The 26,509-nt window shown below is 35.3% G+C and overlaps 1 protein-coding gene across 1 annotated transcript; it reads left to right on the top strand.

Moving 5' to 3' along the window:
* Positions 1 to 213: 213 nt before the first annotated feature.
* Positions 214 to 5,050, top strand: LOC128520048 (G2/M phase-specific E3 ubiquitin-protein ligase-like). Its single transcript, XM_053494063.1, has 6 exons — positions 214 to 499; positions 745 to 926; positions 1,045 to 1,214; positions 2,738 to 2,952; positions 3,483 to 3,643; positions 4,874 to 5,050. The coding sequence occupies exons 1-6, from the start codon at positions 214 to 216 to the stop codon at positions 5,048 to 5,050; spliced, it is 1,191 nt and encodes a 396-aa protein (XP_053350038.1).
* Positions 5,051 to 26,509: the final 21,459 nt, after the last annotated feature.

The raw sequence follows: 26,509 nt of genomic DNA, 5'->3' as shown, positions 1-26,509 counted from the left end.
TGTTTGACTTGCAGTACTTGTTTTCTCCTCAGGTTACAGATTTTGTTACCATGCCATAATAAACTAGTGGTGCCATCCCTTAGCCCCAAACAGAGTCTGACTGGTGCGCTTGTGAAAAAACTGTTTCATCAAAAGTCCATTTATGTCAGACCAGACAAGGTGCTTATAACGGAGGAAAAGGAGCTTGTAAGTAATATAAGTTTGGAAGGAATAATGGAGCAGATTACTTCAAGAATAAATAATGACGACACTGTGCGCTTTAACATAATAAGAAGGAATGTGTGGGATGGAGCTTCCAGAGCCATGTGCCGATCCAATTTTGCGCCAGAAAAAAAGATGGATATAAAGTTCACAGATGATTATGGAATATCCGAGGGTGCTGTTGACAATGGAGGACCTACCCGGGAGTTTTTCCGGTTATGCCTTCATGAAATCAAGGATAATATCGGAATCTTTGAGGGTCCACCTAATGCTAGAGTTCTCACATGCAATTCCAGAGGTACTTTTTTTTGTTTTGTATTATTATTAACTGGTATTGTATTTATATTTGTGATAATCAAGGACAAAATTCTTTTTGTGTTATGCTTTAACTTTATATTATATATAATTTGATTTCTTCAACTTTGGGACAATATAGGCACTTAAGATATTGGGTTCCTTATGTTAACATGAGATCTTGCTGTACTATCATTAGACAAAGTCGGATAATTGGTCATAATGTTCAATTTTATTAACTATCAACAGCAATGAAAGACAACGGATACTTCCGTGCTGGTCAGATCATGGCCATGTCACTTGCCCATGGGGGACAGAGTCCGTGCTTCTTATCTGATGTTTTGTATGAATGTCTTCAAAAGGGTCCAGACAATGTAAAGGCCAAAATCGAACATATTAGTGATGATGAAACAAGGTCACAGGTGCAATCGGTGAGTTCTCATCCCCCCCCCCCCCTAATGATTTTACTTAATTACTTAATCGCTAATAACCATAAACTTTAATTTCAGTAACTGTATGTATTGTACTAATGTTAATGTAATATTTTAGATTTTGGAAGCTGAGACAGACTCGCAATTGGAAGATGCAGTTGCTAGGGCAGCCAATTTGATTAGTCTTGCTGGTCATAATGTGCACGTGACACTGAAAAACAAAGAAGAGACTGCAATAGACTTGGCTCATTGGTATGTCCTCCAGCGGACCCGTGCACCTTTTGAAAGGTATTATTTCCTAGCAGAAATTGAGATTTAGATTACAATAATTCTTTAGATTGTTTAAAGCTGCTTTGTAAAATTGTTACAAGCGCTATACAAATGAAATTTAATTTAGTTTCGTGGTTAACAGTTGCTTATGTTCTGCTTTGTTAAAAAATATTTGCCTACTTTACTATTGTACAATAATCTGCAGAATGCACACACTGTCCATGTACGGGTACCCTGGCATGTACTGGTACTCTGGCTGTCCAAGAAACACCTCACTGTTGCAACAAAATGAATTAATTAAATAAAAAAATTATCTACAAATATGCGTATTAAGTAAAAATACAATTGTGATTAATATATTTGTTTTATATTATGATGATGGAAAATGTATAGAGAAAAAGGAGAGAGAGATGGATGGCTAAATATTTTGTATGCACAAAAATTGAATAATAAATTAGCCATCATAGAAACAATATAGAATTTTGACTTTATATGATACATTTAATTTTAAGATTGAATAAGGGTTTTTCCTTAGATTATCTTAAAACTATAATTGGTTTGTTTACAGGGTGATGTACAGTGGATCCCATGCAGATTTTGTAATATGCCTCTAACTTGGCCCCAAAGCATGACGTTTCCATTTCTGGGCTTGACTGTAGGGATGGTGTTCTTGGGGAGATGGTCAGCATTTTTCTTCCTCCCAAGTTGGTGCCAGAGAGCTCAATTTTGGTCTCATCTGAGCACTTTTTATTTATTTATTTTTCATTTATTTACAATTCTCTGTTCATTGCCAAACTTTAGATGGATCTGTACATGTGTGTACTTGGGGAGAGGGGGACCTTGCGGGTGCTAAAGGTTTTCAATCCATCTTGATGTATTATTACCAATACTACAAGCTCTTATGTATTTCTGGACTGATCCTTCTCTTTTCTCATGATCATCCTTACCCCATGAGATGAGATCTTGCATGGAGCTCCGGTACAAGGCAGTTTGATGGTTATTTTCTGGTTGCAAATCACTTCAACAGTTGTCTTCTCAAGCTTTTAGGTTGAGAAGGCAAAGTATTGTTAGGAACCCATTTTTAAAAATTGATTTATGTACATGAGCACACAACCATTCTGTGAGAGCTAGAATTATTAGTTGGTAGGGGATCAAATACTTATTTTATTCACTGAAATGCAACTTAATTTATAACATTCATGTAATTTTTTTTATTTTTGATATTCTGTCTCTATCCTTTAAATTTATGATAATGATAGAATTATTTCTTTATCAGTGGGCAAACTTACAAAATCTACAGGGTTATCAAATTTGTCCCCTCTGTATGTCAGTGACTAAAACCTTACCGTGGAATTGTACCTTGGTTACACTTGGGTAGCAGTAGACTTGCACATTTCATTATTCAACTGATAAAATATAAAGAGTAACAAATGTAAATATCTAGCAAGTTTGATATGAAGGTCTGTTTTTATTGGCAGTTGACTGACAATTTATTGGCAGTTGACTGACTTTGATTGGCAGTTTTTTGTTTTTTTTTTAAGGTTTTGTGATGGCTTAAAAGCTCTTGGTGTCCTAGACGCTCTCCAGAGATACCCTCTGCAAATGATGTGTCTCTTCATGAAGCCTGAAAAGGCTTTAACAGCAGCTGACCTGGAGAGTCTGTTTCAAATAATTCATTCTGAAAGGGGGAGTAATCGATTTCAACAGGAGTGCCACACCCTTGCTTTTTGGCAAGACTATCTTCAGGATGCTGAATGTAAGTTCCCTGTATAGAATAAAAAAATAGTTCACACAAATGCTCTTTACTATCAAAATTTTATTATACTTTCAAGTGCACATCTGTTATGCTGCTGTGGGGAGAGGGAGTTGCCTATTTGCGTATTTATCACACGTGTCAAGATCAGTCAATTTTGCTCGCTATTTCATGTCCACCAAACGATAAAAAAAAATATTACCATTCCTATCCTCTTTCACATCAACATTTCACTCTCTTCACCAGCTAGTTGAGAACCCTGTTTGCCTATTGTCTGATGCTAGGTAGGTTGAGTAAAAAAGGTTTGTAATGGTAGATTTGGTAGTAAATTGTCAATTTTGTTAAACTTTAAAATTTTAACACTTTACACAAGGTCATATCACTGTATCCAAAAGACAGGTATTTACAGGCTTAAATTTGGCAGTCTTGCATCACTTTTTCATTACTTTAGTTATACTATGCCCTACAACTTTTAATTCAGCAGCGAAAGTAATTATTATTTAATCTTATTGCTCTAATTCTGTTTTTTACAGTTGAGAAAGATGTCTCGCTGGAAGAAATTCTTGTTTTCTTCACTGGATGTGACCGCATTCCTGCACTTGGTTTCTCTCCAAAGCCATCCCTCGAGTTCATCACCTATTCACGATTTCCAGTGGCCAATACTTGTGAAAATATTCTTCGCATTCCGATACATGTAGAATATGCTAATTTCAAATCTGATATGGATTTTGCTATATGCAACTCCCCAGGTTTTGGAAGGGCTTGAGAGCTTTTATCTTGGTGGTGTTTTTTTTTTTTTTTTTTTCCCACCCCTCAAATTCTGCAGTGGAAAAGATGGACTGCAGTTTATGTTCAGACAATTACCCTTTTTTTTTTTTTAAATGTAAAATGTTTGAAAGTTCAATTTTAAGCAACTATTCAGTGTTTTGCATGCTAAGGTTTTTGGCATGTTTACTTTTTGGACTTTGTGTTATTGCCCAGCAAGATCTGATTCACAGTATGTGTTGAAGTTAAGTGTCTACTAATCTGGCAGGGTTTTATAGCAGCTAACTTTTATTTTTGGACAATAGACATGTTTAGAATTATATATTGAAGTGCTATAATGACTGAATAAGGCCCTAAAAATAAATAGCTTGTTCATGTTCATCTATTGTTCTCTGTGAGTCTTTTTCACTGGGGGAAATTCACTTTTTCCCCACCCAAAAGTGTCAATCCAAAGAAATGGAAGCTATCGGTCCCCACTTGATTAGAATCTTAATTCATTGCCTAATGGTAGATATTAATATTTTTGTTAATTTGATTACTGCGAACCATTTCTTTACCTCATTTAATATTTACAAATTCTTGTACAAGCATTCAAGTTGAATTAAACCAATAGACCTGTATAGAGGACTTCAAGCACATTATGGTTAGAAGACTCTTAGCCGTGGTAAAATATTTGAACGCCACTAACTTTTTAAAAGCCATACCCCAGTAAACAATGAACCTGCCTGAGGGCATACAGTATTGGCATAAAGTATTTTAGTCAATCTTATGCCCTTATTTGAAGCAAGTTACAAACTGCAACAAAAAGTTCTATTCCATGGTTTCCATCATCAGTCAATGGATTTATTGGTCTTAGCTCCACATCCTGCTGGTGTTGATCTTGATGGTGTTGCATTTGTACAAGATGTTGGCTTTGAGGAATATTTAACATTTCAGTTGTCCACAGTTGCAGTGGGGACCTATTTTCCATTGTCCTCAAGCTGTGGTGGTTCCACTGGTTTCTAAATTCATCAACAGATCTGTTGATTCTTGGAAGATAAACATGGTGCAGAGCCCTAATATGAAGTGGGTCTGTGCTATTTAAAAGTCCAAAATTTTCCATAAAGAGGAAAAGGTCTTTAAAATATGCTGACACAACCCTGTTCAATTCTCCCCACAGTCTTTCAATTCTCTGGTTATGTACACTACTTCCAACCATGAAACTACCCCGGTTTCCACCACGATTCTCAATCATAAATCGTGCAATATTGATGTTCTCACCACCAGCATCACCCCTGACATGATATGGAAGTCCAAAATTATTGACAGCATCCTGGAAAAGTTGCAGGGCAGTTGAAGCTCTGTTGTCTGTACAACATCTCAGGTAGGTAATGCAGCGACTGTATCCATCTACTCCACCATGAAAAACAAATCCCCATGGATCTAACTTGTGATTTGTGTCGGTATGCCTGAAATGAGAAGAATTTTTTTGGGTCAACTTTTAAACCAGCTTACATCAAATTTTAAGTCCTTTGCCAATGCTGCTGTACTTGCTTTTTAACTATATAGTACATGGACACAGATGACAAACTTAATGATTTAAATAATTCTTTTTTTTATAAGGATCTCTTGAAATGCATTGAATGTTATAAAACATCTTTTATAAAACATAAAAAGATCATTTTCTTTAGAGACCAAAATTAATTAAATATATAGGAGATTATAGAAATGTAATGAAATAAAACAATGTAATATAATGAAATAATTGCTATTATCATGACATCATAAACTGACCAGGCAAAAAAACTCACCACCTGGTTTTAAATTGGTAAGAGATTCTTTAGATTATTCCTTTGGTAATTGATATGGTTCAGGTAGTGTTATGATCTGGGGTTACTTAAGTTAGTCAGGTCAATGTTAAGCAATGGTCAGACAGGTATTGGCCACCACAGAGTCCTGACCCAGGGGCGTTTCTAGGATTTTCATTTAAGGGGGGCTCAGCCCCCATTGATGTTTAACACATATTTGGCTTGTTCAGAATCAGTACTCAAATCTTCTTGATCACACACGCTGTTTACCGTATAAATCTTTTTCTATGTACAGGTACAATCAGAAAAAAGTAACCAGAAAACAGCACATAACTTTACACTTACACTGATTAGCAATAGCCTATAAACAACACACCTATAAGGCTGGACAATGGAATAAACTGTGTGGGTGCCAATAATGTCAAACATGTATCTGTAATTATTTGACAATACTGCTCCTTTGTTGGAAACTGGCAGACATAAAAAATGTGAAAAATAGTTTCTGATGCAAAGACTTCAATCAATGTCGGGAACACAGTGTTGATGTGCCTGAGAGGCTGCGCTTTCAGAGAACTGAACTGTAGATGGAAGGTTTTTCAGGTCACATGGGAGTAGGTGTCCAAATGAGCAGCAGGTAAGAATAAAACATCTTTTTATTTCATAAAATGTGACTTGAAAAACCTTCCATCTACAGTTAAACATAAATATTAAAACTTTGATCATCAAGGTATCTAGTTTAATTTAGTGTTTTAGCTAAATAAATAAGACAGTAGGTTCTCTATTCAACCCCTTAAAATTTCATAGCTACTAGGCTATTTATTCAAATTCATTAATATAGACAAACATTGTTTTAATGTACTTAAACAAAGCATCTTTTTAATATCATTCTTTTTTTTTTTGTTTCTATTCATTTAAAAAAGTAACTTTTTCCAAATCAAAGTGACAAAAATCCTACTCTAAGGCTAATAAATGTTTTTTTTACGATTTGGGACATTATTTAATACAATACAATATGTAGCTATTACAAAAAAAAAAGGATTTTTCTATCTTTGTAAATCACTGCTATGCAAGTAAACCGAGTGCACTGAATGTTGTCTGTCACTATTTTTAATCATTTATGTGTATAACTCTATGGTAGTTAATGAGTTAATGCCATAAGCACTGTGCAGTGTTTTATGTAGATAGTTAGGTTTTCCAATTAAAACAGCAACAGCATGATTGTTTTATAAAGTAGGTTCATAGAGTGTGATGTATTAAGGGCTTCATTTTCACTAGAGGAAACAGATTTAAGATTTAACTGATTAATCCCTCATGACATTTTGTAAACTGTATTTATGAGAAAGGACTGCACTGATGCAGATATAACAATTTATCGAAAACCACACACCTTGCCTTAATCCTCCCTCTGTGATGGTGAATTGAAGACCCGCTGAAGGAGCCGAAGTCTGCCGACACTTTCATATCAAATTTTAAAAAGACGAAGTGATCACCAATTTGTGTGAAGTTTATAGGGAATTTTTAGGGGGGCTGAGTACAAATGTTGGAAGGGCCAAAGACCCCATAAAATGGCTTAGCGACGCCCATGTCCTGACCTTAACCCTGCTGAAAAATTTGGGATGTGCTGGAGAAGACTTTACGCAGCAGTCTGACTCTTATCAGTATGTGATCTTAGAGAGAAATTAATGTGACTTTGGACAGACATAATAGTTGTGATATTGCATAAGCTTTTCAAAATAATGCCAACGCAAATGCAAGCCGTAATCAAAGAAAAAGGTGATCAAATTAAATATTAGTGTATGACTTTTTTGTCTGGACAGTGTACTGTATATTTATTTCACATTAACTGGTCATTTTAGGGCATGGTTTTCCAAAGTATTTTTTAACCCAGACAAACAGCCCAGATGAGCAAATTGAGTTTGCATTTTTAGGCACAAGCAAGATGTATTTATTTAGCTTGTTTTATGTGTTCATTTGTTTGTGTTAAATCATATGTAACGTTGTAATGTTGATTTACAATACATACCAGACTTGGTTAGGAGTAGAGACATCATAGACCCGCCGCTGAATGACCCTTCGGCGTCTTAATGCTCTTCCCACTGGATCTATTATTCTTAAACGCTCTCGAACCCGCCACCGCTGAACTCTGATTGCTCTTCCTCTCAAGCTACCAGAGATGTAGGTCTCTCCTGACCCAGGGGTTTGCATTAGAACACGATCAAGATCTGTGTTTGAAATGCTGCTGAAACTCCCATAGTCCACTAAACCCAGTTGTGTCCTGTGGTTGTAAAGTGTTCGAATGTTCACAGACAGCATTCGAGATATGGCCATCCAGGTAAAGCCTAAGTCACGCATGTGAATCAGCTGTCTTACTAATATTTTGTACCTTAAATAAAAAATAAAAATAAACAACAAAATATGAATAAAGCATTTTTTTTTTCTAATATATTAAAACCGACAAAAATCGCATTGAGTTATTAGGTGATTCAATAGGTTGCTTTTGCCATAAATTCAGACTGAGTGCTACCTTACCCTGACTACTGTTTACTGGCATTTAGTTATTGATCTACATTAATTGGAAATTGTTCCCATAGCCATTACTTACCTTGGCCGTCCTCTCTGAGTATGTGCGTCATCCACTTGTCTTACATCTTCTTGTGTTATTTGATCCAAAATATCACTCAGACACTCATAAATTCGTTCAAGAATAATGTGCAAATTTCTTTCTGCATTGTTTGATTGAACGCGGTTGTTCATAGCCATAAGGAACATTGCAATAATAGAAATATGATCCTCAAGGTGACGTGATAAATGCTCCAAATAGTTTACATCCCTTGAATTACAATCAGCTGTGGCAAAAAAATCGTCCAGTTCAACAAAGTAATGAAGTATTTCCGCGGATGCCATTTTAGAAATGGAAAATTTAAAACAATTCTATATATTCAGAATTCATTCAATATTCTCAAGTTTCATTCAATATATTCAGAATCCATTCAATATATTCAGACTTTCATTCAATATATATCGAGTTTCATTCAATATATTCAGAATCCATTCAATATATATCGAGTTTCATTCAATATATTCAGAATCCATTCAATATATTCAGACTTTCATTCAATATATTCAGAATCCATTCAATATATTCAGAATCCATTCAATATATATCGAGTTTCATTCAATATATTCAGAATCCATTCAATATATATCGAGTTTCATTCAATATATTCAGACTTTTCATTCAATTCTCTCATGAATATTTTCCTAAACGGCTTGCCATAAATAAATATATATATATATATATATATATATATATATAGCATATATATACAGTATATATAGCATATATATATAGCATATATATATAGCATATATAGCATATATAGCATATATATAGCATATATATAGCATATATATAGCATATATATATATAGCGCATATATATATATATAGCATATATATATATATAGCATATATATATATATATAGCATATATATATATATATATAGCATATATATATATATAGCGCATATATATATATAGCGCATATATATAGCATATATATATAGCATATATATATATATATATATATACACATATATAGCATATATATAGCATATATATATATATATATATATATATATATATATATATATATAGCGTATATATATATATATATATATATATATATATATATATAGCGCATATATATAGCATATATATATAGCATATATATAGCATATATATATATATATATATATATATATATATATAGCATATATATATATATATATATATATATATAGCATATAGCGTATATATATATATATATATATATATATAGCGCATATATATAGCATATATATAGCATATATATAGCATATATATCATATATATCATATATATATCATATATAGCATATATAGCATATATATAATATATATAGCATATATAGATATATATATATATAGCATATATATATAGCATATATATATAGCATATATATATATATATAGCATATATATATATAGCATATATATATATAGCATATATATATATATATAGCATATATATATATATATAGCATATATATATATATATAGCATATATATATATATATAGCATATATATATATATATAGCATATATATATATAGCATATATATATATATAGCATATATATATAGCATATATATATATATATATATATATATAGCATATATATATATAGCATATATATATATAGCATATATATATATATAGCATATATAAGGAAGGGATAAGGATAAGGATTTATTTTCTGTCACATGCACAATCATACAAGTACAATATGCAGCGAAAATATTTTGCGACCACAGAGTCGCGACGTCAGCCACTAGGGCGCCATCATAGAAAATAAGGAATAAGATACATTAGGATAACGAGGGTAAAAAATCCCCTCCCAGACTGTCCTTCGAAAAGGGCAGTGTGAGATCAGGGGTACAAAAAATACCTCAGCAAAGCACAAAAAAAAAAAAAAAAAAAATGTAATCACAAGACATAAACATTGCAACGATAAGGGTACAGGGGATAGGAAATGTCCAGTGTAGGCAAACAGCTCCAGTCCCTGCAGCTAGAGAGCGCTGGTCCGGATTCCGCCTGCCCACACTGAAGGGAATAAGCACACGAAGGCGTTGGATATGGGGAAGGTGGAGTGTCTATCTGTAGCTGTTATGTGTGTGTGTGAGTGCATGCATTTCAGTTTATAAGCCTGTAACATCCCGTAATAGTCTGCGCCAGGTGTCCTTGAAGGGGGAGGGATTAGGATTCCAGAGCACTCGTTATCTTGGTCTTCGGGGAGTTTGTTATGACTTTAGCCACGGCCTTGAATGCAGTAGCTAGAAGAAAAAAAGGGGCAGCCGAAAAAGAAAAACATATTTTCCAGGTTTCGAACAATATCTGCCAATTTCACAGATATTTAGTGTCCATCACTGGTCTGCAGGTCTGTCCAAAACATGTTGCATAGCTGCTAGTCTCTCCAAGATGTTATCCAATTTGCGGTCCAGAACCACAGTCTGATTACCGACAGCTCTCGTCACCACTATTTCCCAGCCAGCCAGTCTCTTGGGGTTGAGACTGACTGCTTTTAAGATTTTTCGATATCCAAGTATTCCACCTAATCCAATCAGCAGAATCCCAGTTATCAGAGTTCCGAATAGGTAGATATCTTCAACATCCTCCAGAGACAGTGCGGCCAGGCACACAATGCGCCACTTCTCCCAACTGTCCATCGTGTATCCAGCAGCAAACGTCCCAGCAGGACAAGTAGGTTCCCCAGAACCCACATTTCTCGTCGAGAAGATCGTGTCAATTGCATTCAGAGACCAGTTGATCAAATCCATATTCCTTTTTTATTTTCAAGAGCAAGACGAGGAGAGTCTCTGAATAGTATTCACAAGACAGACAAGAGAAGCAAGCGGGGAAAGATAAGGGAGGGAGAGCAGATGCGACCGCCTTCGTCGAGAGCAAGAGAGAGGTGATATATATATAGATAGCATATATATATATATATATATAGCATATATATATAGCATATATATATATATATATATATATATATATATATATATATATATATATATATAGCTATATATATATATATATATATATATATATGATATATTCTGTCTTTTGTAGAAGCAATTTTAATATATAAGGCCTAAATGCATCATTTCCATTAGGCCTTGCTTATTACACTGATACTTACATTAAGGATCTTGCACTACTGTATATAGTCCACTATCTGAATCTTCCTGTCAGTTAAAAGACAGAGTTACATTGTCTATAAATAAGCTCGGTCACATGCTAAACAAACCGACTGCTCCACTTGAGGCTGCTGGTTAAACATTGATCAGTTGATCTGTTCACAAATAGGAACTATAAGAGTTTAGAGTAGATTCACCTTAATGATGTCATGGTATATGAAATATGTTGGTTTTATTCAGCTGAATTGAATTAAAACTTTAAGTGAATTACAAAGGCACTTTACCTCATGAACAGCTAAACATTCTCCTCACTGCCAATAAATATATGTGCAATATTTTGCACAATATCACAGATGTTTAACTTATTTGAAAGCATCTCACCCTACTCCATTTGATGTTAACCTTTTTCTTAAAAAAAAAACATTTGTTGTAAACTTTTTTTTAATGTGTGTCATGCTGTTTTATCTTGTCATTTGTTTTGTTCTGGAAGCTCTGTCACTAAAACAAATTCTTTGTACGCATCACATACTGTTAGGTGTCAGACTGTGGGCTAGTGTTGAGGCATAGATGCAGTGGGGGATGATGGCAAAGTCTTTTTAACAATAAACAAAACAAAGGAAGTTGGCTTCACCTTGGAGCATGCTAGAAACAAAACCAATAATCAACTAATACACAGACTAGGGATTAGACAAATACAATACAGACAAGGGATACAAACCAGAAGAGACACTAAACAGACTTAAGGACTGAACACACGGGACTGTACATGCAAGGGACTGAACACACGGGACTGTACATGCAAGGGGCTAAACACACGGGACTGTACATGCAAGGGGCTAAACACACGGGACTGTACATGCAAGGGGCTAAACACACGGGACTGTACATGCAAGGGGCTAAACACACGGGACTGTACATGCAAGGGGCTAAACACACGGGACTGTACATGCAAGGGGCTAAACACACGGGACTGTACATGCAAGGGGCTAAACACACGGGACTGTACATGCAAGGGGCTAAACACACGGGACTGTACATGCAAGGGGCTAAACACACGGGACTGTACATGCAAGGGGCTAAACACACGGGACTGTACATGCAAGGGGCTAAACACACGGGACTGTACATGCAAGGGGCTAAACACACGGGACTGTACATGCAAGGGGCTAAACACACGGGACTGTACATGCAAGGGGCTAAACACACGGGACTGTACATGCAAGGGGCTAAACACACGGGACTGTACATGCAAGGGGCTAAACACACGGGACTGTACATGCAAGGGGCTAAACACACGGGACTGTACATGCAAGGGGCTAAACACACGGGACTGTACATGCAGGGGGCTAAACACACGGGACTGTACATGCAGGGGGCTAAACACACGGGACTGTACATGCAGGGGGCTAAACACACGGGACTGTACATGCAGGGGGCTAAACACACGGGACTGTACATGCAAGGGGCTAAACACACGGGACTGTACATGCAGGGGGCTAAACACACGGGACTGTACATGCAGGGGGCTAAACACACGGGACTGTACATGCAGGGGGCTAAACACACGGGACTGTACATGCAAGGGGCACATTAGCTGCTGAGCTAGTTAGTAGCTAAACAGTCTAGTAGCCAGAGACAAACAAGGTGACCTATGACTAGGTATGAGAAACTAGGAACTATAAAGGTTAGGGGCTAAACAGGTTAGTAACTAACCAGACTAAGATCTAATCAGACTAGAGACTATGAGCTAAGCAAGTTAGTAGTTATACAGACTGAGAACTAAACATACAAGAGAGGAAACTTACACACGAGGGTAAATACACAAAAGGCTAATTCTCCTAGAGGCTAATCCTGCTAGGAGATACAGAAACAAGAAGACATAAACTAAATCAAAACAGGTGCAAACTTAACTTAAACCAGCTCCATAAAACAAATGCCAACTATAACAGAACAAACTTAAAACAGACCAGAACCAAACAAGTAAAAAAAAAAAAAAAATACTTACCTAACAGAACTATCAACAATAATGCTTGACCCAGTTTCCCACAACAAACAGCTATTTATAACAAAACTAATGAGCTTCCTTGGTTCAGGTGTGCACCTGCATCCCCTGACCGAGGTGCCTTCTGGGAAACTGAGTCTACAAACAAAAACTATAAACACAAAACAGTGCCCTCTAGTGGTGAACCCTCACAGTATGTGCAAGCATACTTGGCAATAAAACTATTTCTGATTCTAATTCTTCTGATTTTGAATGAATTTACTTTGTATTTTATAGAACTAAAATACACCCATAGGACATGCAAACAGGCAGATAAGTCAGATAGACAGATAGGCAGACAGACACAAAAGTAAGTAGACAGATAGAATAGAAGACACAGATAAACTTGCTTTAGTAGTTAAGAAAAAATACAAATCTTAATCCAGAATTGATATATTTACAAGAGCACCAATTAATATTTCGAAGAAAATGTGGACATTTCTGTACAAGTAAATGTCGAAATGTCTTTAATTCTTTTGTTTTTGTTTTTTTGACAATCATAATAATCCTCTACTACTAGTACTGTAGTTCTCTTAAAAGTAATGAAAGCAAATGCTTAAAATATGGACATTGTTACTGCTTACTTGGCAACCTTTATTTGCAGCCCTTAAGTCCTTTTTTAAAACATGTCATGTTGTATCAAGCATAAGTCTTAAGTCAACAGGCCAATCACTTATATTTTTACTATATGCAATATGTATGTTGATGGGAAAAAAGTTTAATCATACTTTTTGTTTCATGTTTACTAATTTATAACAGTCAATCTAATAACATTTAAAATCAGTCAGATAAAAATGTAGTCAGCAATTTAAAGAAAGGAACCCTTATGACTGAACATTACAATACATTCACAGATGGAATAAAAAAAATAATATGTGTTGTTGTAATATAACGCTATGGTCACTACAGTTCAAGAGTCACTGTTTGACCCTATTTAGCTTCAGCTGCTCAGCTATATAATTTATGTTACTGCCTCAATTGTAAATTACTGTACTTTGGAAAATAGCAACTGCAACTACTCTAAGTCTAAAAGAAGTTTTAAATATTAACTTTATTTAAAAAAAAAAGTCTAGAGACACAGTTGGATGGAATTTTAAATCTTGCTTAATGTAATGTCCTGTTATTTTAATAAAGTGTAGCTTATGAGTTTCAGCAAGACTTCTTTCTGCATTTCATTTTGCAGGAAATGTTGCAAAGCTGATGTAAGTCTTACTGCAAGTGTAGAACAGCTAATTCATTACAGTTAAATGTGTGTAAAAAAACATTACAAAGAAAAAAAAAGTTAAATAAAACACTGTGATAACCATTTAATTTAAAAACTGCTATGAACTACTTAGTTAAATGATTGTTCATGCAATTTTAGGAGCATGTTTAAGTTTGAGTACTGCTTACAACATGAAGGGTTTGGGACCTTATATTGCATTTCCTACCATCACTTTTTTCCCACGTTCTCACATTTCACCACCCTAACCACATGCAGAAACTGTTACTGTAAAATGCTTTACTGTTCATCTTAAGCAACGGGAAAAAAAGTAAATGCAGACCAGAAACCAGGTTACTGTCTTAGCTCTGTTTTATGCATATTTTTGAATGTTTTATAGAAGTTTCAGTTATTGGTAAAAATATTTATTGTTACTGTAACAGAAAACATTATGTAGCCGCCCTTCTTCTATCAATTTTTTTTCTCTATTTTTAGATTTATTCTATCTGAAATAAAAAAAAAATCACTTACAGCACACACCTTTAAACATTTGAAGTATTGCTTATATTAGGCATCTTGTTTTTGACATTTCAGGGAAAACACACCATGTTCAGATTTGTAATTAATTTCTGGAATGACAGTGATTACAGTTATCAAATTGTTAAAAAAAAATACTGCATTATTAATTACATATTCTGTTTGCAGCAAGAAAATATTATATGTGCATTTTAATAAATTTGGTCATTTATTCAGTGAAAAATTAATTTTATAGGTAATATATATATATACATATAGAAGAAGAGCGTGTGAAGTGTGTGTTTAAATAAATATATATATATATATATATATATATATATACACTTTATATATATATATATATATATATACACACACACACACACACACACACACACACACACTTCAGCATGTACACACACACGCACACGGTTTTATAGACTTTTATGTTGGGAACATTCTATCTGCACTTCCAGTACTTTTCTAACATTTACTACTTCCTTAATTTAGTCCCCTGAGAGACAGAGATAACCAGGTTTAAAGATACAAAACACAGTCAAGGTCTATCACAGCTTTGAAACCACAAGCTTGTTTTATGACATTATTTTATGATGCCTTCTGCCATAATACCCATCATACTTAAAAGATATATTTTTAATCAAAGGTCGTCTTCATGGCACACATGTTCCGTCAATTTTTGTCCTATATTTTTTATTTATTATTACTGGAGAAGCTCACTGCAAAATGTCACCAGAATAGATACCAGGTTGTATGTTAAGTTACCATCCACTTTCTGAGGATCAATGTGGTAGCAGAGCAATACATATGAAGGTCAACCACTTAGTTAATGTTTATGTCGAACGTAAAAAATACATATATACAGTACACTCGCCTAAAGGATTATTAGAAACACCATACTAATACGGGGTTTGACCCCCTTTCGCCTTCAGAACTGCCTTAATTCTATGCGTCATTGATTCAACAAGGTGCTGAAAGCATTCTTTAGAAATGTTGGCCCATATTAATAGGATAGCATCTTGCAGTTGATGGAGATTTGTGGGATGCACATCCAGGGCACGAAGCTTCCGTTCCACCACATCCCAAGGATGCTCTATTGGGTTGAGATCTGGTAACTGTGGGGGCCATTTTATTACAGTGAACTCATTGTCATGTTAAAGAAACCAATTTGTAATGATTTGAGCTTTGTGAGCTTTTGTGACATGGTTATCCTGCTGTAAGTAGCCCTCAGAGGATGGGTACATGGTGGTCATAAAGGGATGGAAATGGTCAGAAACAATGCTCAGGTAGACCGTGGCATTTAAACGATGCCCAATTGGCACTTAGGAGCCTAAAGTGTGCCAAGAAAACATCCCCCACACCATTACACCACCACAACCATGTTCTCATTCTGTTTACGCCAAATTCTGACTCTACCAATTAACTTCCAAACTGAGTGTCAGAATGGGAAAGAAAGGTGATTTAAGCAATTTTAAGCGTTGCATGGTTGTTGGTGTCAGATGGGCCGGTCCCATAAATGTTGTCTATAAAAATGTTATACTTAGCTAGTTAGTTTTTGTTAATTTATGTTGTAAGTTATGTTAGGTCTCTCTGTCCTGTCTCTGCTAGCCAACTAACTAGGCCTCTTGGTTAGCTAGTTGGGTGTCTCTGTTAATTTATGTTGTAAATTTATGTTGCATGTAGCACCTTGGTCCTGGAGGAACGTTGTTTCGTTTCACTTTGTACTAACTGTACTAACACTTGAACTACTTGAACTAAATGTCTCAACAGAAATCGAGACTCATCAGACCAAGCAACATTTTTCTAGTCTTCAACTTTCCAATTATGGTGAGCTTGTGCAAATTGTAGCCTCTTTTTTCTATTTGTAGTGGAGATGAGTGGTACCCGGTGGGGTCTTCTGCTGTTGTAGCCCATCCGCCTTAAGGTTGTGCGTGTTGTGGCTTCACAAATGCTTTGCTGCATACCTCGGTTGTAACGAGTGGTTATTTCAGTCAAAGTTGCTCTTTTATCAGCTTGAATCAGTCGACCCATTCTCCTCTGACCTCTGGCATCAACAAGGCATTTTCGCCCACAGGACTGCCGCATACTGGATGTTTTTCCCTTTTCACACCATTCTTTGTAAACCCTAGAAATGGTTGTGCGTGAAGATCCCAGTAACTGAGCAGATTGTAAAATATTTAGACCGGCCCATCTGGCACCAACAACCATGCAACGCTGAAAATTGCTTAAATCACCTTTCTTTCCCATTCTGACACTCAGTTTGGAATTCAGGAGATTGTCTTGACCAGGACCACACCCCTAAATGCACTGAAGCAACTGCCATGTGATTGGTTGATTATATAATTGCATTTATGAGAAATCGAACAGGTGTTCCTAATAATCCTTTAGGTAAGTGTATATACAATATATAAACTAAAGTATTTCAACAATTATTGAATTCAGGTGTTAAAATCAGGCCGATTTTCCCAAGTAATGGGCATTCTGAAAGGTTCAGCATCTTAGACAATGCTATGCTTCCAACTTCGTGGCAACAGTTTGTGAATGGCCATTTCCATTCCAACATGACTGTGCCCCAGTGCACAAACAAAGGACTATAAAGACATGGTTTGATAAGTTCATTGTGGAAGAACTTAACTGGCTGGCACAGAGCCCTAACCTCAACCCTATTGAGCACCTTTGTAGTGAACTGAAACAGAGATCGTCTTCTCGTTCAACATCAGTGCCTGACCTCATAAATGCTCTACAGAATGAATGTACATGAATTCCTACAGAAACACTAAAAAATCTTGTGGACAGCCTTCCAAGAAGAGTGGAAGCTCTATGCTCCAACTCTATACTATTTGGATACTGTCCCATTGCAGGTTTGGCCAAATACGGTTGTCCATATAGAGTATATCTGTGACTTTAACAATGCTAATTGGTGCCAGATAGGCTGATTTGAGTATTTTAGAAACTGCTAATCTTCTGGGATATTTACACAAGGCAGTCTCTAGCGTTGACAGAAACTTAGCCTGTACCTGGGTGATTTATGCATTGTGTTAATTTACTGTATGCATTGGTAAACACAATCCGCCTTGCCATCTGTGGCTCCTCTGTGGGAATCGTCATAAGCACCAAATTCCTGGGTGTCCACCTAGAGAAGGACCTCAGCTGGTCCATCAACACCAGCTCCCTACACAAGAAAGCCCAACAGCATCTCTTCTTTGTGAGAAGACTGAGGAAGGCCTAGCTTCGACCATCGATCCTGACCACCTTCTATAGAGAAACTATCGAGAGCATCCTGAGCGGCTGCATCACTGTCATCACTGCATCACTGGTTTGGGAATTGTGCTATATCGGACCGCAAGACCCTACAACAGATAGTGAGGACAGCAGAGATCATCGAGGTCTCTCTCCCCTCTATTGAAGACATCTACACCACACGCTGTATCTGCAAAGCCACCAGCATTGTGGCTGATCAGACACACCCCTCTCACACACACTTCACACTCCTGCCATCTGGAAAAAGGGACTGAAGCATTCGGGCACACACATCCTGACTGTGCAACAGCTTTTTTTCACAAGCCATCTGTCTTCTCAACAAAAAGGAACTGGACTGATAAACACACACACACACAAATATTATCACTTAGCTTAACTTAGCTACCATAAAACATTGACACTGGACTGACTAATCAACACAAGCACAGACACACTGACCTACACTACCAAACTATCGTACACACCAATCTGTAAATGCTGTAAATCTCTTTTGCACAATATTCATAACTGGATTACTTTTTGCACTAATTCCTTAATTCTTGCTGCTGTGTTAAGGAATGTTTACTGTTTCTCCACTACCTCAACCCCATATTATTCTGTTATTTTATGTCATGTTTGTCGCACTGTCACTTTGTTGTTGCTCTTGTTTTCACATTTGCATGTGCACTTTATGTTGTCTGTACACCCTGTAGATAGTCTTCCTTAGCTAGTTCCTGGGCCAGGGGTAGCTCAGTGGTTAAGGCATTGGACTACGGTTCGGAAGATCTCAGGTTCAAACCCCACAACCACCAAGTTGCCACTATTGGGCCCTTGAGCAAGGCCCTTAACCCTCAACTGCTCAGATGTGTAATGAGATAAAAATGTAAGTCGCTCTGGGGTGCTCTTTACTTAACCACCGTTGTACGATGCAACGTTGAAGAAAATAACTAACTAGTCACGACTGTTTCCCAACACCATAGTACCTGTGTCGCACTTCCATCGTTAGAACCATGTTGGTTTAATCGGTCGTTCTTCTTCTTCTTCGATACTATGGCGGAGTAGTGCCAGAGGCACATATCGCCCCCTACTGTAAAGTGTTTTTTTCTCTCTCTTCGGCTCGCATTCAATGCGCTTTCGCAGTGACGTTACGTAGAAGTGGTGTAATAATGTCACGAACGCAACATTCATTATTTGTACAATAAAACATACATAGGCATACACAGTTTAAATGTGCTCTTTTCGAATAACAAAGTCTATAACTTTTAGTTATATTTCATTAGAACTCATTTTTATTTGTTATTGATACATAAGTACAATTAAAATAAAAAGAAATTATGGGTTTTAAAAAATGCTGGGATTGTGTTGTGAACACCTGTTACCTATTTTGCTCAAGATCATTTCCTATATAAGTCCCTTTACATGAAGCCATGTTTTAATGAGAGTTGATCTGGAAAAATGAAGCGGAAACCGCAATTTACTAAAAAAGAGCTTGCAGTTCTTTTGGAGGAGGTGGGAAACAATCAAATCTTGCTTTTCTCCAAGTTAAAAAACACAGTTACAAATTTTGAAAAAAAAAAAAAACATGGAATGAAATCGCACAAAAAATTAATGCTTCTGGAAATGGGTATAAGAGAAGCCCAGAGAAAGTCAGAAACAAGTGAAGGGACTTTGCAAGTGTGACCAAACAAACAAGTCCAGTGGTGGCCTGAAACTGAACCCCTCCAAAAGCTGCTATGTAATAGTTACTGCAATTCTCCACAACATTGCAGTCGAGAAAAATTTCCCGCTTTTTGATAAGGAAGAGGGGGTCTTTCTGGTGCTGCTGTGAATGAGGAAGATGACACTTCTGATGAGGATATATATATAAATAAAAAAAATAAAAATTATATATATATTTTTTTAACCTATGAATAGTCCATATTCTACGTCTACTTCTGAGAGCACAACAAAAAAACTCACTTAAAAACTCACCTTTTCTTCGCACAAACGAAACCAAGGCTGTGTTCCAACCGGAACATAAATAATGCTTTCGTAGGGCACTTCGAAGGGGGAAAAATTGCGATGGTATCGCTGTTATATCGTTTCAAAGTGAATTTGTAATTAAAATAACCAAACAATGAATAGCCTAATATCTAAGCACCAAAACATTAAGTTGTCCAAATCGCTCAAAGTGGTTGGGAAAATATTTAGAAACTAATAGAGCGTAGGGTCGTTAACTGTGAATAGAACACACCCAGCCGCGGCAGGGAACTATGCTTCTAACCACAGGTCGAAGGCTGTAGTTCCAACCACGTAAGTTTGCGACGCTGTTTGCGAATGTTCGTTTGAACTATGGTTTCGAGAAACACCGAATTGTTGAACTATGTTGGTAACGACGGAACTTGCGACCATAGTTGGCTAACGATGCTTTTGGGAAACGCACCCCTGGATAAGAGCGTCTGCCAAATGCCTAAATGTAGTTAGTTTTTGTTAATTTATGTTAGGTCAATCTGTCCTGTCTTGTCTCTGCTAGCCAGCTAACGCGGCCTCTTAGTTAGCTAGTTTAGTTTTTCTGGTAATTTATGTTGTAAATTTCTGTTGCATGTAGCACCTTCATCCTGTGTACTAACTGTAAATGGTTAAAGTGACAATAAAGCCTACTTGAACTTCAACTTGAGATACCAACGAAAGCTCTAACATGCAAAAAGCCATATGTGAACATGGACCAGAAGTGCTGATATGTCCTGTGGCCAAGGCTCATTTAAGTTTGACAATGGAAAAGTGACCTATAGTTTAAAAAAGTCCAAATTTTACATTCTTGTTGGAAATCACAGACACTGTGTCCTCCGGGCTAAAGAGAAGAGAGACTTTCCAGCGTGTTATTAGCATTCAAAAGCCAGCATCTCTGATTGTATTGGGGTGCATAAGTGCATACAGTATGGTATAGTCAGTACAGTATCACCTTTAGAGAACATTTAAAGCATCATTGAACAAGAAATATGTCAAAGACAACCAGAGCAGCTGGAACCCTATATCAGGCAAGAATGGGACAAAACTCCAGAAAAAAAACTCCAGAAACTCATAACCATAATGCCCAGATGTCTTCAAACTGTTTTGAAAAGAAGAGTTTATGTTACACCATGCATACCCTGTCCCAACGTTTTGAGACTTGCAGCACCAAACTTAAATTGAGCTCAATCCGTGCATAAAATTGTAAAAAAAATTCTCAGTATGTTCTATTGTGAATAACATATTGCCTCATGTGATTTTAAAGTCGTTTAATTTTCATTTTATTCAAATAAAAAAAAAACGTCCCAACTTATAAAGAATTCAGGTTAAACTTTTTGTAATCTGTATTCTTCAGTGCTCTAGTACATTTTTAACATATCTGTATCTAATTTTAAGCAAAACATCTAAGAAATTAATTTAAATATAACACTGAAGGTTGCGTTGAAATAGCCAACAATACATACACAAGTAGACTCTGCATAAAAAAATATTCAACTTAAAGATCTTGACTCATGATTTTTTTTTCTTCCTCAGGCTGAGTAAATTCACAGTCCTCTTTTTTAACCAGGGATTTGCAGGCTTGGTCATTGTGGTCCACATTTAATGCTGTAGCATTATTCTATATGTTTCTCACATCAGAATAAATGGTTTGAGCTGCTGGATTAGATGCTGCTGTCTGTAAAAGATAAAGTGGCATCAGTTATTCTGCAGGGTGTAGTCCTACTAATCTTTCCACAAATGATTTGTGTGCTCTTTAATATAGTTTATAAAAAAAAAATGTAAAATCTTTGAAATGGTTTATAAATCTTTTCCTAATTATTGTATACCATATTTACTTTAATTGCCTTTAGTCTTTAAAGGTAATGTCTAATATTTTAGTAGTCTAGCTGACAAGGATCTAAAAGACAAAGTACGTTTAGGTTTTCCCAATGCTGAAAGTAAAATGTAAAAGGGAAAAAAACAATTAGAATCTATAATACACATGACAATACTTCATTCGTCTTTAACCTCTCATGCAATACTTTATTGTTACTGCTATATCTAACCATTATTTTTACTTCACTTAACAGTTTCCTACATTACCCACATTGGCGTTAAACTGCCAGCTGAGATTGGTGGTAGACCCTTCTTTTTCAGCAAAAGACAAGAATGCACCATGCACTACACTCAAACTTAAACTCAAACTTTCATGCCTATTCTAAATTCCTGTTGTAGCTTAACTGTTACATATGTATTCTAAAGTTTTAAGTTTAACATTATTTATCTAATTTCTTTGCTAATGCTAGATTAGGTTAGCATTGATTCCAGAAGATAACATAATTGGTTTGTTCACCAAATGAGGTAATTGTAAATGCTGCAAACCTTAGCAGGAGAGTGGCATAGCTTTAAAAACAAAGATCATCTTCTGTACACAGTCTTGAATCTTAAGGAAAAGTTACTTTTCACATGAAAAATTTACACAAACAAAATATTTTTTAATACTTGTTTACATACAATTTTTACTTTCCCTTTTATATTTTTTGGCTGGATACATCCACTTTTCTGTGAGTAAAATATTTAAGTACAGTGGAACCTTGAATTGCGAGCATTATTCATTCCAGAACCATGCATCCATATCAAAACACTCCCCATTCCCCATAAGAAATAAAGAATACTTTCATACGATTATTCGTTCCACAACTCAAAAAAATAAATACATAAAAATAATTAATACAAAATAAAGTGAAAAGAAAACAAATTAACATGCATTAGTGTTTCAGTTAGTGTTTAGCACACAAACACACGCACGCTGACACTCGAGTGAGCGCACACACTAACGGAATCACTGCTGTAAAGTAAAAAAAAAAAAAAAACACACACTTTTCCTTTAAAAATAATCGCAGCAGAGCAGTGTTTCTGTTAGAAAGAGTGTGTGTGTGTGAAGGCGAGAGGAGGAGAAGAGGGGCAAGGTGTCCAATGACTCAGGCGAAAACAGATAACAGAACCAGTGCAGGCTGTGAGAGAAAAAGGAAAATGGATTTTTAACCTCTCTAATGAGACTTGCTTTTGCTTTACACGCGTGTTATAATAAATAGTAAATGTGTGCATGGATGCACATACAAACATACGCACACATAAAAACACAAAATAAAAGATGTTTTACACGCACACAGTGGTCACAGTGTTATAGAAAACAGTTCACACGTGCACGGATGTTAAATACAACAAGAAGTGCATGCACGATACATGATATTTGGTACTCGTAACCCAAGACTCGCTCATTTTTTGAAGTTAAAATGTATTACAAATTTTTGCTCGTATTGCGCAACACTCGCAAACTGGGTTACTCGCAATCCGAGGTTCCACTGTATGTGGTAAATATAGTCTACTGTTAGTGATTCTGTGGTTAGGCAATGGAAAATCTGACTACTGGAAGATTACTGTGTACTACCATTTTCATTTCAAGTACCCAGTGTCCTCATTTAAAATGTTATAAACATAAGGAAAATTATTTTTGGGTCTTTAATGAAGTAAAAATAGAGCTTTTTACCCTACCTTATGCTGAGACACATGAGATGCCTGAGCCCTTGGTATGGTTGGTGCCCCTAGTTTCCCTTGATTAGACTGAAGATGATGGATTTCTGCATAATGCATCTCCTGTAACAAAGATTATGTAAAACATCTAGTGGTACGAAAAAAATATTAATTAAGCTTTGCTATCAGTTAAAATTTAGTTTAAATAACTTTGTGGATTGTACAGCAAAAGTTTATGCATGACAGCCCATTTATGTATTTATGTAATAGGTGTGTAATGCAATGCCATTATCTATATCCATCTATAAAAACTAAATATTAAGATCTGTTTTTATATTTTTGTGTCATCCAAAAAATAAAAACCAGGGTTGCTGATTTTCATTTACAAATTACTACAACAAATGATGAATTCCAGAACATAATTATATTAAATTCTTTAAACAAGTATTGTGTGGATGCTTTTGACAGAGGTCCTAAATCAAGAATGTGTTAAACTATAATTTAAATTTAAGGTGTAGCTTAATAAAATAGTGGAAAATTAATCAATACAACTAGTTTTTTTTAGTTTGTTTTTGTTTTATGTTGTATTTAATATAAATGATAACATTAACTATTCATCACAGCTGCGTTAGGTATGCAACATATGTCATAATCACATAATTTTAATCTTTGAATCTTTTAACAAATTCAGGCCAACAGTGAACATTTTTACTGAGGTCAGTTACACGTTAGGTGTCACTGATGTGACTAAGGGGTAGTCCTTTGTCTGGCAGAGTTTATAAATTTAAACTTATTAAAATCTCTGCTAAGATGGCTTAAAAATATTACTTAAAAATAGGAAATTACGACCTGCCTCATAGCATTTACTAAAAAAGATATATACAGAATGTCATTAACAACAGTTAATTTACAGTTTACAAAAATTTCAGTATACTTCCTTATCAGAGCTATAATAATGACTTGCAATAACATCAATCCAGCAGCATAAAAAAATCTTAATAATATTGCTGGAAACAGACTATAAAGAAAAAATAATAATAATCTGCAATATTTTTGCACAAACCCGTTAAAAATATCAGGGTATTGATTTCTAATGTCATGGCAGAAGCAACAAGAAGAATAAAGATTGCAATTACGCAGAATTTGCTTGATTTTTGTTTTATGGTAATGTGATACTAGAAAATAAAACATCTTTATAAAAAAAGATTTATATATCAAGTCATAAACTGCATAAGTGTCATGTATGACGTGGAGGTGGACGCAAGTACAGGTAAAAAAGGCAAGATTTACTGACACAGAATATAACCAAAACACGGGTAAGCAGTAATCGTAGTCAAGAAACAGACAAGGGCGATCAGCAAAACTCGTAAACTGGGCAGACAAGAAATTGGAAACCAGTACACGGATCAAAGTCATACACAATAAGGCTATCACAAATTACAATAATATTGTCTTATCTGACAATAAGATTAGCTACAGTTTAATTTAGAGCTATGGCGGTGGATGGAAGTGCTAAATGTTCTCTAAGAGTTCCTGTTAAGTTTGTATCTGGTGAAACATTTTTTAAATTGTTTCCTTATATAATTTACTAAAAGGGATCACTGTGTCCATAGCTACCAGAGATTGAAATAGCTTTGCCTATGTGGTGAATGAGGTCAAAATCCACAGTGGCTTACAGTAAATGATATCTATCTATAGTACCTGGAAGAGTTCTCACTTTAATTACTTCTCTATAATAAACACTACCCAACATAATTTTATGGTAAAGTAATAAAGATTCTCATAGAAACTCTTGTCTTACATCTACATTGCATGGTATGTGGAACACAAGACTGGGAATTTAAGACAGTAACTTACACACTGTCGTCCATTTGGTGTTGCTGTGAGGGAAAAACATCCAAAAAATAATTTTTACTATGCAATAGAATATTATAATAGCACTATTGGGCAATAAGAAATAGGAATAATAGGTTTATATCTTATATTACTCTGGTGATTTAATCTTTAGTATATTATATGAAAAAAAAAATCTATTGTACAATTATGTACAGTTTATTCACAGCATATTTATAAATTACTGAAATTCTTTAAACATACCTCCATCCTGCTTATTTTCTCTAGAGGTTGTTTTTGGCCTGCAAGTGTGAGATTTATATATCACAATAACCCAAATGTAGGTATAGTTTTTTACAAAATAGTTAGCAGTGACATCAGGTCAGTAATAATAATAATAATAATAATAATAATAATAATAATAACATTCCAATCTTAACCTGAAATTTGGTTGTAGATATAATTAAAACTAAAACTTGACTGTGTAAATAATTAACTGCAATTACTTTGTTGATAATTAACCAATGTCTGAACATCCACCGGAGCATTTGTTAGTTTGTCACACTTTCAGAAGCTTGTGTTACAACTTAATAAAGCAAAGTAAAAAAAAAAACAATTAATTTAACAAAAAGTTTTACATTTTGTTAAGAAAAAAATACTTTGCTTTACTTAAGCTTTAAATCAAACTGGTAAATCCGGCAGAACTAAAATACCCATCAACAAATGTACACTGCATCTACTTCTGACTTAAATAGCAGAGACGGATCAACTAATTTATACATGGCCCATGCCAAAGCATATTTAGACAGGTTACTTAACAATATTTCTACATTTAACCTTAATTTGTTATTATTGTTGGCCCAATTTTGTATCAGGCCCACTTCAGAAGTGATGATAATTTTGTGAGTATAAGAAA

This window comes from Clarias gariepinus, chromosome 4, assembly GCF_024256425.1.
Source record: "Clarias gariepinus isolate MV-2021 ecotype Netherlands chromosome 4, CGAR_prim_01v2, whole genome shotgun sequence".
Classification (NCBI taxonomy): domain Eukaryota; kingdom Metazoa; phylum Chordata; class Actinopteri; order Siluriformes; family Clariidae; genus Clarias; species Clarias gariepinus.
The sequence above is the reverse complement of the archived record's forward strand: the minus strand, read 5'-3'. Positions and strand labels throughout refer to the sequence as shown.

What these genes read in the sequence shown, in the direction of transcription:
- LOC128520048 (XM_053494063.1), top strand. Translation starts at nt 214, where the DNA reads ATGGAGCAGATTACTTCAAGAATAAATAATGACGACACTGTGCGCTTT. An exon ending in ACCCGTGCACCTTTTGAAAG is followed by an intron (nt 1,215 to 2,737) that starts GTATTATTTCCT and finishes TTTTTTTTTAAG; the next exon opens with GTTTTGTGATGGCTTAAAAG. An exon ending in CTATCTTCAGGATGCTGAAT is followed by an intron (nt 2,953 to 3,482) that starts GTAAGTTCCCTG and finishes TGTTTTTTACAG; the next exon opens with TTGAGAAAGATGTCTCGCTG.